The sequence below is a fragment of the Phalangium opilio genome, unplaced genomic scaffold (genome assembly GCF_054372755.1).
Source record: "Phalangium opilio isolate 3A_F unplaced genomic scaffold, DU_Popi_V2 ptg000026l_1, whole genome shotgun sequence".
In the NCBI taxonomy this organism is placed as follows: domain Eukaryota; kingdom Metazoa; phylum Arthropoda; class Arachnida; order Opiliones; family Phalangiidae; genus Phalangium; species Phalangium opilio.
This window is the reverse complement of record NW_028324157.1, coordinates 494,352-509,582: the sequence shown is the minus strand read 5'-3', so window position 1 is coordinate 509,582 and position 15,231 is coordinate 494,352. Positions and strand designations below refer to the sequence as shown.

Below are 15,231 nucleotides of genomic sequence, written 5' to 3'. Positions count from 1 at the left end.
AATTGAAACATATGATAGAACGTGTAGACGGGTAGGACAAGGCTAACTGACGACCAGGAGATTTTGCTCTCTGATTATTATGTCTAGCAAAAGACCTTTGACCTCTATTGGAGTTATTAGCCCTAGCTTTGGCTCTAGAGTCTAAAGGTTGTAAGGGATATTCCCATTGAGGAGAAGTAGGAGGATTACAAGGGCTTTGACAATACCCAGGGGAACAATGACTATGGGCGGAGCCTCTGTTTGCTGGGCAAGAGGACTCAGCTGTGACCTTTGGTTTAGGGGGTGATCTCCTCTTAACCCTTTTTTCGGCATTCCTTTTCCTAACTTCAATATCCTTCTCAATGGTTCTACAGGAATTTCTTAACTGTTCCATTGTAGTAAATTGTAAGAAAAGGAGGGGAGTTCTAAGCTCGTCCTTTAAATTATTTTTAATTATTGGAACTAACTCCTTTTCGGAAAGGGGATGGGTCATCCCCAAGGTCTGTAAATGCGCAAAAAATTGCACTATTAGGTTGGCTCGTACAGACCCAAAAAATCTCGGTTTTTCGGAACTAGGCGCGAGAGGTAGAAATATCTCAAAACAAACGAAACAAGGCGACGCGTACCGCTTGAGGATTGAGAGGGCGAAGTGTCACGTGTGATGAAAGTGGGGAGAGAGAAATCTTTCGCTAAACGGTTAACGGTTCCTGGCCGATACTTTTGGGCGCGAAACGGCAAATATCCTCCGCGAGATCTAGAGTCCGAGGCTCCGACAACATAACGGGAGTCGGGTGAGCGAGTCACGGCCCTGGTCGGTAAAAGTTGTTCCGGGTAAATACGCACGAAGTAAATAATATAATAGTTATTTAAGACTACCATTAATATTATTTTTGGCTTTGAAGCTAACGGCCAGTGACTTTGTTTTGACTATAATTTGTCACGTATTAAAATATCCGGTAAGCCTCGGCTTCGGCTTGGGCACCGGTCGATTTAGCTTGTCATGTTTCACGAGATAGAATAAATGGATTTTATGAAATTTACTGTGCCTATATTTATAGTTATTTTTACTCTTATAAACACATTAACCGATCAACTAAAATTCATAATTAAAAAATACTCGCACAAAAATTATTTGTACAACATTTACACTATAACGCTGTTTCTGAAAAGACTGGATGGCTGACAGACATACGTAAGATATTTTATAAGCCACACCCGTGCTAGCTTTGTAAACCAACGCGGTGGTTGTCTGGAAAATCGAAAACTCGACGCGCGAAAAGCGCGTATGGGCCCCCCTTGATTTTCGCTGCTAGGTCATTTTGAGAAGGCTGTCGATATTTTCTTCTCTGAAGGTATTAGGAAAATATTGTCACCATGGTTTTCGAAGCCCAACATGTAAATATAACCAATGAGGTTTTAGCAAAGACGATGTATGAACGCTAAATAAATTTAAATATTCCTCTTGAAGAGATGGAAAAACTTGCTCAATTTAGAGAAATAGCTAAAACTTTAGGGGTAAGCGCGAGAAGCCGGGAAAACGCTTCTAGAATGTTTAGAAAGAGATACGTGAAATATTACAGAGATAATCAAGTAGATATAGATAGAAAAGGGCTAAAGACAATGTTTATGGAATTAGTAAACATAAGCATAAATTCCACTGATGTTGAAAATTCATCGGCTAGCTCTTGAAAAAGCGCCCATTGGCAGAGGAATTCCTCACTGACACTTTGCGTTACTTGTTTAAAATAATGTTTTGATTAATTCATGGATTTCTTTTCTATTTAACTGCATTTTTCCAATAAAATTAATAAAAACTATTAAAAATACACCGGAAAAAATTAAAATAATCATGAATATTTTGCCTAAAACTGTAGTAATGAATATAAATTTTTATCCATATCTTTATTCATAAATTTTAACAATCAATGGATTTAAATTTTCATCCACGAATTTTTTTACTAATGACTTTTAGTTTTTATCCATGAATATGTTTATTAATAAATTTTAATTGTTATCCATGAATATGTTTATTAATGAATTATTATGAGACCATGTGGTAATGGTAGACATTCAAACTAACTATCTTGGCCTCGATATGAGACCACAGGGGATAGTGGTAGACCTTCAAAAATAAATTTAAGAAATCTTCAAAATTTGCTAAAAAATTGTAGGATTAATGTTTAAAAAAGAACCAAATGACCAAGTATTTTACTAATATGCTATAAGTACGATCTATGAGGCTGATCACTGTGGAAAGGGTCAACCTTCAGAAAATTTCGGATAATTTTATTTAATCATTTTCTCAATGATTAAGATATAATATTCAACTTGCAAAATTAACATTATAAGTCATTTTCTCAATGATTAAGATATAATATTCAACTTGCAAAATTAACATTATAAGTCATTTTGTCAATAAAGATAAAATATCAAAATGTAAGAGGACTCCGTACAAAGCTGGACATTCTACATACCTATTTAACTTCAAGCGATACTGAACTAATATGTCTCACGGAGACTTTCCTCAATGGCACTCACTTCGATGCAGATTTCCTACCTAACGACCTGGTGGCATTCAGAGCAGACAGGCAACAAAACTCCGACAATTCGACACGAGGAGGTGGTGCTATTATTATTGCCAAAAAAACACTAAACCTAATAAGACGATCAGATCTGGAGTTGACTAACGAATGCGTTTGGGTTGAAATTACTGGACCCCGCGGTGGTAACATTCTTCTCGGCAATCACTATTTTGCACCACATTTAAAAGTCAGTATCTACGAAAACTATCTAACGCCTCTACAAGAGAAGCTAGAATCATATCAAGGAAAAATAGTTATTGTCGGTGACTTCAATTTACCTCACGTCGATTGGACATTTCTGACATCTAATTACTGCAACAGTATGGTCAGACCAAAAGCCGACGTCCTATTGGAATTCATTCACGCACTAAACCTAACTCAGGTTAATTCCATTACGAACTGTTCTGGTAATATCCTTGATCTGGTACTAACAAACTTGGAAAATATTAGCTGCAATTTGGGCGTGACAAACATCATGCCAATTGATAAGTTTCGTCCTCCATTCACCCTGGGAATCAAAATTGAACCAGCAAAAATCGCTCAGACTAAACCTAGAAAATAAAACAAACTTAATTTTAAAAAAGGAGACTACGGCAATATCTACAAATGTCTCAACGAGCATAACTGGACAGATGTCACGGAAACTAAAGACGTTAATTTAGCAGTACAAATCATACAAGATCAAGTGCAAAGAATAATAAGAGAATACGTCCCTCAATCAGGAAGGAGATGTTTAAAATATCCAATATGGTTCTCTAAAGAGCTGAGAAAAAGCCTCAACAAAAAGCATTATTACCATAAAAAATATAAACGCACAAACAACACGGATGATCTTCTGAGATTTAAGGACAATAGAAGACAAGCACAGAGGAAAATAAAAATCGATCGTGAAATTTGGAGTTCCACAATAATATCCGACATAAAAGAAAAACCGAGTAGGCTCTGGACATATGTAAATAATAGACTCAAACCTAAAGATAGGGAGTCTCTTATAATTGTGGACGAAAACGGTATATTAATTACCTCGAATCAAGAAATTGCCAAGAACTTTGCAAAGCTGTTTGGAACGACAGGACAAACAAGTATTGGTGGCGAAATAGACTTACCTTCTGACTATGGAAATTGTGAATCTTTTCACCATTACTCATAAGGATGAATATTTTGCCATTAAAAATTTGAAGCCCAAAAAATCTACCGGTTTAGACCGAATACCAGCTTTCATTATAAAAGGCTGCATAGAAGTATTTACTCCGCTACTCGTACATTTCTTCAACCAGTCTATTGCCAGCGGTCAGTTTCCCGAAGATTGGAAAACCTCCGTAATCATTCCCATTTATAAAAAAGGCCCTAAAAAAGACGTCCAGAACTATAGGCCAATATCTTTAATTTCCGTATTCTCAAAATTATTTGAAATGGTGATGCACAAGTACATTCGTGCCTGGTTCAAGCCAATGCTTGCAGCTGAACAGCATGGATTTTGTAACTCGCGATCTACAACAACTTATTTAGCATCTTTTATAAATTACGTCGCACCACGACTTGAAAATCAACAACAAGTCGACGCCATCTTTATGGATTTATCCAAGGCATTGATAGGATGAGTCATCCGATGCTATTTAAAAAAACTTGAACATTACGGACTATGCGGCAATATTTTCAATTGGCTTAAAAGATATCTAACAGGAAGAAATAACATTATCAAAATCAACGGGGAACTAACAGAAGTCACATACAAAACGGAGCGTGGTGTACCGCAAGGATCATCCTTGGAACCGTTGCTTTTTATAATTTTTATAAATCACTTATATAACCAACCAAGTTCGGAAACGCAAACAAGAGCATTTGCTGATGATAATAAGGCATTCCGCGTAATAAAAACCGTACAAGACTGTCACCATCTAGAAGAAAAAATAAAATTAATTACAAAATGGGGCTAAGAAAATGAAATGCCTCTTAATGCGTTAAAAACTTATGTGACTTCTTTTTCAAGAAAGACAAACACAATAACCCACCAATACAAAATCGACAATATCGCTACCCCAGTAGCACAAGCCTTCCGCATAACAGTCGGTTAAAGGTCGAATAGTCGGTTTACGGTCCAGTCGGCTGTACCATGCTTATTCCGACACTTTTCCGACTCATGAAGCCGACTACTTCTTTTAGTTGGCAATGCCGACATTTATCCGACAGTTGGAACTGTGGTGGTTTGAAGTAGGCTTGCCTACCGTCTAGAAAGTTCCAACACATTTTTTGCCAATTGATTACCAACTCCCTCGCGCTAGTCGTTATTGTGACGTTTAAGAAGAGTAAAATTAAATCAAAGTTATTCTTAGGCCGTTTAGTAACCGACATTTATTCGACAGTTGGAACTGTGGTGGTTTGAAGTAGGCTTGCCTACCGTCCTAAACATGTAACCCATTTTTGCCAATTGATTTCCAACTCCTTCCCGCTAGTCGGTATGGTCACGTTTTAAAAGAGTAAAATGAAAAACGAAGTTGTTGTATAGGCCTTCTTTTTCCGTGGGACGGTTTTTTTGACTTTTACTATTCCGCATATGCCACCAAATTTTTTTTCTTATATATTTAACTTATACTATATCTCGACCCACAAGCAGAAGTTGATAATACTATATTTTTGGCAACACTAGAAACATAACGTTACAAAAAACTGCAAAGCAAGAAAACACATCTGATTTTCTAGTTTGAATTTTCCCTCCTGTAATTTCTCGGGTCAGGTGACACGCCTCTGTTCTATTGGCGTAACCAAAGAGAATATACCAAGAGGAGCGGAAGCTTTAGCCTTTGCCAAGGCTTTTAAAATTGATGGCTTTGAGTTTTAGGGAACTACATCCGGTTTCTCGTGATTGGCTTATTCGCTACACCTCTCATTGGTTAGAATATGTCGTCTGCATATCAACAAAATTTTAGAGCCGAGTCTTAGTGTTAACAGAAGTTACAGAACAGTTGATTAATGCGCTAACCCTACTTTAGCAGACTACGGAATAGACTGTACGCGAATTTCGCGATCACGTGACTCACCGGAACTAGAACCCTAAAACTCAGGGCTACCAAAAAATGCTAGAGCTTCCGCTCCTCTTGGTATATTCTCTTTGGCGTAACTAAGGTAACGCCATGCACGTCATCATCGAAGAGGGCGCAGCTAGTGCGAAAGCAAGTTAGCCTTTCCAGTATCTCTGACGCGGATGGGTCGTTAGAATGTTTAAACGAGATTTTTGTGGTCGAAAATGATTAGTTCTAGGCTTGCTAACTTTTAATTTTATCGCTAAGGTTCTTTGTCACACTATATAAACTAGAAACGTCTTCGTTTGTCACGAAAGGTTTGAATTTTGTTATTGAATTATCAATTTATCTACCTCTTAGAGCCAGTTTTATGCATAAGCCTTTGCTTTTTACCTAGCTTCTCATCTGCTGGGAACCACACCCCTATAAAGTGAAACCAAAACTTAAACGTTTATGTATACCTTCAGTTTCTTTGTTTCAATATAACAGAAGTAAGTGTTTTGGGGCGCTTGGAGTTCAAAAACCTTATATATTAAGTATTTTAAAGATTTTTGGTTGTGAAAATAATACTGAATTCCAAAATAGATCTCAATTTGTTTTAGTTAGAGAATTTTTATGCGGTTTCAAACATTTTAAGAGAAAAATGTGTCAAGTAATACCCTTTAGAATTGTATGTTTTTCTTTCTCCTTAAAAAATCTTTAAGTGCATATTTTTCATTAAGATTTTTGTAATTTAAGAGATAGCAACTGGCCACATCGAAGATATTAACAATGAATAATAATAAATACTTTAATTGATGTAAATATTATACTAGCCCTGAAAAATTTTACTTTTTGTTAAAACCAATTAGCTAGGCAGCTAATATTTCCATTCGACTAGTCGTGTAATATCGAATACATTGTTTACTATTTGAAATTGTTATAATTGATGCTCAACCTGTATGTTATTTGAAATATTCAAAGTACAAATTCTAAAGCGATTTTCATTGAAAATGTAATAAAGTAATTACAATACTAGGTATCAGTATCCTTTTTATAAGCGACTGAAGCCTCGAGTTAAGGCTTGATCGTCGCAAAACCGTCGGGCCTCGAGTTAAGGTTTGGTCATCGCTAAAGCGTCGGACCTCTTGCTGACAGGCGGTTAAGTCGACTCTCAAACGTGTTGGATGAGAGTCGTATTTCATTCGTGTCGTGTAAACCAGTGGGCCGTAGTCCCACCGGGCGGACATTTCGACTCTCAAACCCTTACTCTACCAGCCCTTTACCGACGATTTACCGTTCCTATACTAAAAAGCCGCGAAATCGTCGGATTGAGCGCGGCTTTAGGTAGGCATAATGACGCCGACATATTGTAGCATGGCTGCCAGATTCCTGGAGTTCTACTCCTTGGATCTGGCAGGGTGTAATGCCTCCATGTTACATGCTCCTCCTCCTATCCTAATGTCTGTGATTTTTTCATGTTAAGTCAGTTGTTAGTCAGCTCTCGGAACGAGCAGTAGTTTTTTTTTCTTGTTACTTCACTGTCAAGTTAGGTACAGTTGGGTTAATCCCTTTTTGATTTAATAAAGTTTAAGAAGAATTGTTTCTTCTGTTTTGGATTAATAAAGTAAGTTGTCTTTCTTTTATTTTATGGCCCTCGGGAGTCTTTCTCCCTTAGTTAAATTATTCTACGGAGGGTTACATAAATTGGCGCCCGAACAGGGACTCGACTAAGCCTCGGTCAGTCCCATAGAAATACTTATTTATCATTGTCGGTTAGGATATCCGCCCCCCATGTGGTTCTAAGCCTTGGCTTCCACTTTGATAGATAGTTAATAAGATAATTGTTTTAAATTAAATCTAACTTAATCAGGAATAAATTAAACACTAAATTAAGAAATAAAATTATCTTTATTATAAAATTACCGAAGTTAGATGACTTACTGTTTATATTGTATAAATTTAACCTAACTTGATTGATGTAAATTGTTTTGATTATTGTAAATTAATTAAATTAATCATGGCTTACTCAAACGCTAACAATCAAACATGGAGATCGCCTCAGATATCTGAGGATGAGGACGAGAATTTAATCTTACAGAAAGGGGAAGATAAATCAAAAGAAGATTTGTTTACGTCTATGGAAGACGATGGCGACCTGTTAGCACCGCCTGAAACGGATGATACCTTGGAGGACTTTAACCGGAAGCTTCGTATTGAGGAAGAGAGAGATGAAGAAGATTCAAAAAAGAGGACTGCAGCCTCTTCAGAACCTAACTTCTCTCCTTACTTGTTATTCCCTCATAAAAGTATTCCTGCCCCTAAGGGATGTTTAACTCCCTCTAATTTCCCTCCTCAAACTGGGATTAATTCCCTTGATCCTCCTAAATCAGAGTCCACAATTGTTAAGCCTAAAATTAGTTCTGCTAATGTTTTGCCTAAATTAGAAACTAGAACTATCGGAACCCAATATTCTCCGTCCCGACAAATTCCTCAATTGGGACCAGACACTCCCGAAGAGGAATTAAAAGCTTTTATATTGCCTTTGCTCCAAACACTGGCGGATAATTCAAACCAAAATGTAGCAATACAAAAAACTCTTGCTACTAGTTTTGATAGGTTAGTTAGGGATTTACCCATGTTGATAAATAGAGGTTCAACTCCTCAAACGGGAAAAGCCCCTATTGAACCGCCAGAAAGGTTAGCCTTTATGGGATCGTCTAACGATAATGCTACTGAATTTTTAGCTGCTTTTGAGGAGTATGCTAAATTTCATAAACTATCTAATGAAGAAAGGTTAGCTGCTTTGCCTCTCCTTTTAAGAGGACGTGCCTTGTATTGGTACAGGGATTTAGTCCGTCAATATGACGAAATGTGTAGCTTAAGACCTTCCCATCCTCATTTAACTTGGAACACGTTTAAGAGACATTTTAAGGTTCAGTTTAGAGATTCCGAAGCTGATTCTAAACTTAAGATAGAAATAAACCATAGAAGTCAGAAAGATAAGGAATCGGTAGAGGAATTCTTCGGGGAAGTTATGAAGCTGAATCTAGGGATGACCCATCCCCTCTCTGAAAAGGAATTAGTTCCTATAATTAAGAGTAATTTGAAAGATGAGCTAAGAACTCCCCTCCTTTTCCTTCAATTTACTACTATGGAACAGTTGAGAAATTCCTGTAAAACTATAGAAAAGGATATTGAAGTCAGGAAAAAGAATGCTGAGAAAAGGGAAAAGAGGAAATCTCCCCCAAAGCCTAAGGTTAAAACAGAGTCCTCTTGCCCAGCCAATAAAGGCTCAGCCCATAGTCAGTGTTCCCCCGGGCATTGTCAAAGCCCTTGTCCTACTTCTCCATCGTATCCTACATGGGAATATCCCTTGAAACCCTTAGACTCGAGATCACAAGCAAGAGCTCAGAATACTCCAAATAGAGGTCAGCGATCTTATAATAGATATTATAATCAGAGATCTAAGTCCCCTGGTCGTCAGTTGGCCGTGTCTTACCCCTCTACACGTACGATCACCTGTTACAGTTGTCAGGAACCTGGTCATCTTGCTCCCGATTGTCCAAATAAAACGATGATCCAGTCGGGGGAAGCCCAGACGGGAGAGGTCCCACGTGGTCCCTCTCCCGGCGCCCAATAAATTCTCCTAGTAAAAAGCGTGTCGCGTTCCCTTTAATGATTGAATCAGTCAAGAAAGGTTCAGTTTATAAAAGGGTTACTATTCCCGTTACTTTTGAACACGCGACAGTTCACGCTAAATTAGATAGCGGGGCCGATGCCTCTTTTGTTAGTCTTGACCAGTGGCAGAAAATTTGTAAACATAGAAATTCTTCAGAATTACCTGAAGATGAAGAACTAGATTGTGTAGTTTGGGGCGACGGCCGTTATACGTTCACAAAAGGTTCTCACGAGTTAGAATTAATTAAGTCAAGTGACAGTGAGAAACAATTCAAATTTAAATTTTACATAGTTCCTTCCCTAAATAGTGACTTCATATTGGGTCAAGATTTTCTTGAGGAAAATAGGGTCAAATTAGATTTTGAGTCATCTCAATGCTTAGTGGGTAACTTAAGGATCCCTTTTTCAATTCAATCAGAAAAGGATCCCATAGATAAGGAGATTGTAAATAGTATTAGGGACGCAGTTTCCGCAGCCCCTATTTCTGAGGAACAACGTCATCAACTAGAAACCCTTTTATTAAAATTTCCAGAGTTGTTTTCTGATAAGGTAGGAAGAACAGGACTAGTCTTCCACGAGATTCATACGGGAAATAGTCCGCCCATCAAATCTCAACCGTATCGAGTTAATGACCAGAAAAGGAAAATAATTGAACAACATGTAAGGGAAATGTTAGATGACGGGATAATCAGACCTTCAGTTTCTCCTTGGGCTTCGCCCGTAGTTTTAGTTGATCAAACAAAACGGGGTAAACCCTATCGGTTTTGTATTGATTACAGAAAACTTAATCAGGTTACCATTAAGGACCCTTATCCTTTACCTAATATAGAGGACATGTTAGCTAGGGTTGGAAGACCTAAATATATAACAACACTTGACCTTAAATCAGGGTACTGGCAAGTGGAAATGCACCCAAAAAGTAGAGAAAAAACTGCTTTCGTGACTCATATGGGAAAGTATGAGTTTAATGTACTTCCTTTTGGGCTTTGTAACGCCCCTAGCTCCTTTCAGCGTCTAATCGACGAGATTTTTAGGGACGCAGATTACTTCCAATTAATCGATTATCTAGATGATTTAATCTCGCTTAGCGAAGATTGGGACCAACACTTAACGTGTTTAGAATATGTCCTCAATAGATTAAAGGAAGCGGGTCTCACTTTACAGTTAAAAAAATGTCGTTTCGCTCAGAAAGAAGCTACCATATTTGGTCACATTGTAAATGAAAAAGGGGTGCATATAGATCCTTCTAAGATAGAAGCCATTCAAAAATTTCCTCCTCCTAAAAATATTAAGGAAGTTCAAAGATTTTTAGGGATGGCAGGTTGGCATAATAGGTTTATTAGCCACTACTCCCAAATAGTAGCTCCTATTAATAAGCTTAAAAGGAAGGATCAGAAATTTGTTTGGGGATTCGAACAGCAACAGGCGTTCGAAAAAATTAAGGAAGCCATTTGTAAGGCTCACCCCTTAGCTTCCTTTAGAAGGGATTCCCCATGCATCTTAACTACCGATGCTAGTGATGCAGGGTTAGGTGCCCTTCTTTCCCAAATACAGGATAATATAGAAGTCCCTATAGCTTATGCTAGCACAGGGCTCAAAGATGCCGAAACTAGGTACTCTACTAGCGAGAAAGAGTGTTTAGCCATATGTTGGGCAGTTAAAAAGTTTAGACCCTTTCTAGAAGGTCGTAAATTCACTGTCCTCACTGATCATCAGGCTTTACAGTGGTTGTTTAATATCAGGGAACCTAATTCTCGTCTAGTTAAATGGGCTATGTACCTTCAAACTTTTGACTTTACTATTAAACATAAGAAAGGAGTAGAGAACGTAGTAGCAGACGCTTTATCGAGAGCTCCGATAAATGTCTTAAGTATCCATCTTAGTTCCTCTACTTCCAATACTACTAGTAATTTGGATCCAACTAGTAGTAGTACTAGTCAAAATTCTACCGACAGTAATAATAGTTCCTCTAGTGAGTCTGTTGAAGGTCGAATACGTCCTCCAGGTCCTAGATCCTTATACTCAGTCTTTACTATAGATGACGTAAGAAAGTCACAAAGGGAAGATCCTTTTGCTTCCCCTATTATTAATTCCTTGCAAGGACCTAACCCAGTTAGAAATAAAATGTTCGAAATAAAGAATGATCTTCTTTATAGAAGACCTTATAGAAATCATCCGGAAAAGATTTATTTACCGCCTCGGTTAAGGTTAGAAGCCATGAGGTTGTTACACGACCACCCACTGTCAGCTCATAGGGGCAAAGATAAAACCCTGAGTAAAGTTACTTATAGATATTGGTGGCCCTCTGTAATTAGTGACGTCCAGGATTATGTCCGAGGTTGCTCTTTATGCCAACAATTTAAGGCTAGAAACAGGAAAAAGCCAGGGCTAATGCAACCCTCAGAAATAACCAGTCCTTGGGACCAAATTAGTGTCGACATAATGGGACCTTTCCCTTCAAGTCGACACCATTATAAATATTTAATAGTTTTCGTCGATTACATGACCAAATTCGTGGAAATGATACCACTAAAAACTATTACTGCTAAGACCTGTGTTCAGGCATTTAAGTCTATTATCACCCGGTGGGGAGCTCCTAAAGCTATCCTTAGTGATAGAGGAGTACAGTTTACTTCTAAACTTTGGTTGCAAACTTGCAGAGCATTTCGAATAAACCCAAAGTTTACCACCCCCTATACTCCTAAGGGAAATCCCACTGAGAGAGTAAATAGAGTAATAGGCGAATTAATATCATTCTATGTAGGGAATCACCATGATAGATGGTATGAATCCCTTGACCTTCTTCAATTTGCTATAAATTCCGCACCCCATGAAACAACGGGCAGATCCCCGTTCTTCTTGAATTTAGGGCGGGAGCCACGTCTCCCTTGGGATTTAGATATTGAGGAACCCATTCAGGACAATGATGACCCTAGTCGTGATAAGGCTTTAAAGGTTCTTAAGGAACAATTAGCATTCAGCAATGAATTGTCTAAGTTAGCTAAGGCCCACCAGAAAAAATACTACGACCTCCGCCATGACCCTTTAGAGTTTGCGGTAGGCACTTTAGTATGGATGGAAACTCATCCTTTATCAAGTACGACAGGTCAGCTCATGAAAAAGCTTAGTCCTAAATGGGCACGTCCCTTTAAAATAGTTGCAAAACACTCTCCCGTTGTTTACGAGTTAGAAGACGCTAACTCAGGGCAGAATGTAGGGAAAGTTAATCTCGAACACCTGAAACTCTACTGGACAAACGTAGCTGTCTTTGACCAGGCCGGAAATGCCCCCACTTCTCAATCGGACGTTGTAGACGAAATTGAACCTAGTCCTTCTACGGATGGTGATAGAGCGCTCCACCAGCCTGAAGAGACTTCCTCAATCACGTCATCCGAATCATCATCATCTTCTGCGTCACCGCCTCCGCATGACGGTCAGGACGTCAATCAACCGATTGTTCCTGTTAAACCAGATGTCCCTCAACCCTCGACATCAAGTACAGCAGAAGATCAAGCAGCGGATCAACCGATCCCTCCTGCAGTTCGGGATGATTCACAGCGCCCTACAGATTCTGATAGTGAACCGGGCATGGCCCTTTTTGAAGACCCTCCTCTCCTCCTTTTTACCTATCATGATATGAGGGCTTTTCAGCTCGATCATCCCTCTAACGATAGCCCGCCTTCTGCGGCAGGGGAGGCTTCCCAGTCTGATCGTGAATCAGCCGTGAAAAATAAGCTACATACGTCAACATCCAGTTTTACGGAAGAAAATGTAACACCGGAGGCCAAATCAACGTCTTCTGAAAAGTCCATATTGGAACATGCGTTACAACATTCACCTTCTTCTGGTTTTTCGGAGGAAATAGTACCTCCCGAACCGATTTCTATTTCTACCGAAGAAATAGCACATCCTGAACTGAATTCTACTCTGTCGGAAGAAACGTCAACACCTACACCACCTTCTCAATCGAAATCCCAATCATTACGTGCGTCTGATAGTTCTTCAACCACGTTATCGGAGTCAATGAGAACGCCTCGATTAAATAAGGCTACATTACCCGATATTTATTTAGAACCTTTTAAATTGGGATGGCGTCGAGAGGTATGTAAGAGGGCGACGGTTCAGCCCGGAGGTAACGAAGTAGACATTTACTACCGACCTCCTGATAATGCTGATAAAAGGTTAAGATCACCTTATGAGGTTCAAGTCTACCTTAACAATAATAATATCACGAACCTAGAAAGGGAGCAATTCTGTTTCTCCCGAGAGCCAATCTCCTTTTTCCCATGGGAATTTATTTCCCAAGCCTCTAAAAGACAATATTAATATGGTTTAATTGCAGATGGCTTCAAACTCCTCGAAATTACCTTGGGCATTTGACCTCCCAAAAGGGTTGAACATAAAACAACAGCCACAAAAACCACTTAGTAAAACGGAGCTATCCGTACGAATCATGGAAGGGTATTGCCCAACAAATACAATCAATCTTATTCAATGTCGAAACTGCGAAGATCTTGGCCATGAAGCCTCTAACTGCTACATGCCTAATAAATTCATGAATCTGAAGAATACATGCGCCAAATGTTACACGAAGGGACATGACACAAACTCTTGCCCATTTGACGAAGAAGAAGAGGAGATCCTCGTCTTGGAAGACGATAGAGAGGAGATGGAGAGCCTTAATGAACAGCAGTCCATTCCGGTTCTGCCACTAGGGATTTCCCCCTCTACCTCTCCCTCTCAAGGAGAACAGGAACCCGGGTCTCGAACGGGAGTCTTCCCTCCTCCTCCGCTTCCGCATAGTCAGACGGAAATTGCCGCCCCGAAGGTAGTACCCTTACCACGCCAGTGGACACCCCTACATTATAACGAGGACGACGAGGACGTCCTGCACTGGGAACGTTTCGGAACGATGGGATGGACGCCGAAAGTCCCACCTAGGATGTTAATCCCTTCACAAATAAAGGATGCTAAACGTCCTCTTGTTTGGTCTAACTCGACTTGTCCTCGCTGTCGAAAGATGGGACATCACGCTGTCGCAGATTGCCCAAGTAAAAGAAGCAAAGCTTCAATGGAACGAAGAGCAGCCCGACAAAAACTTCGACTAGAAAATAAAAGGACAGCGGCCGACCAAGAAAAGAACAAGGACGTGCAGCCTGAATGAAAAAAAAAAAAAAAAAAACCCCAAATTGTGATACTAAACCTTTTGTAATACAAACCCCTGCCAAATATCCAGGGTTCCTCGGGGTAACCCCTTAATTCCAGTTTGTTAATTTTTTCAGGACAAAGAGAGTTCCTAAGGAGGGGAGGATGTAGCATGGCTGCCAGATTCCTGGAGTTCTACTCCTTGGATCTGGCAGGGTGTAATGCCTCCATGTTACATGCTCCTCCTCCTATCCTAATGTCTGTGATTTTTTCATGTTAAGTCAGTTGTTAGTCAGCTCTCGGAACGAGCAGTAGTTTTTTTTTCTTGTTACTTCACTGTCAAGTTAGGTACAGTTGGGTTAATCCCTTTTTGATTTAATAAAGTTTAAGAAGAATTGTTTCTTCTGTTTTGGATTAATAAAGTAAGTTGTCTTTCTTTTATTTTATGGCCCTCGGGAGTCTTTCTCCCTTAGTTAAATTATTCTACGGAGGGTTACAATATAGTCGGCCAACAGTCGTTTTATAGTAGCCTCAAAACAGTAGGAAAACCGGCGGACCGTCGTCCCTCCAGGCGGACATTTCGACTTTCAAACCATTACTCTCCCGACTTATTAGTGACTTTTTACCAACTCGTCGGTAACACACAAAGCCAACCATGTAGGCCCTACGTCGGCAGTGCTACTAGGGGAGTGGCGCAGTGGAAGCGTGCTGGGCCCATATCCAGAGGTCCGTGGATCGAAACCACGCTCTGCTTAACTAATGCAAAATAGATCTTGCTATTTTTATATCAGTTAGTTTGTTCATACGATGGTGATGTAAGCAGAGTGGCGCAGTGGAAGCGTGCT

The 15,231-nt window shown here is 39.4% G+C and overlaps 1 protein-coding gene across 1 annotated transcript; it reads left to right on the top strand.

The window, feature by feature from the left end:
- Positions 1 to 7,085: 7,085 nt before the first annotated feature.
- LOC149690970 (uncharacterized) lies at positions 7,086 to 14,665 on the top strand. The gene is made up of 2 exons (XM_089869449.1): positions 7,086 to 7,187; positions 13,584 to 14,665. The coding sequence occupies exon 2, from the start codon at positions 13,584 to 13,586 to the stop codon at positions 14,403 to 14,405; it is 822 nt and encodes a 273-aa protein (XP_089725575.1). The 5' UTR covers positions 7,086 to 7,187; the 3' UTR covers positions 14,406 to 14,665.
- The last annotated feature ends 566 nt before the right edge of the window (positions 14,666 to 15,231 follow it).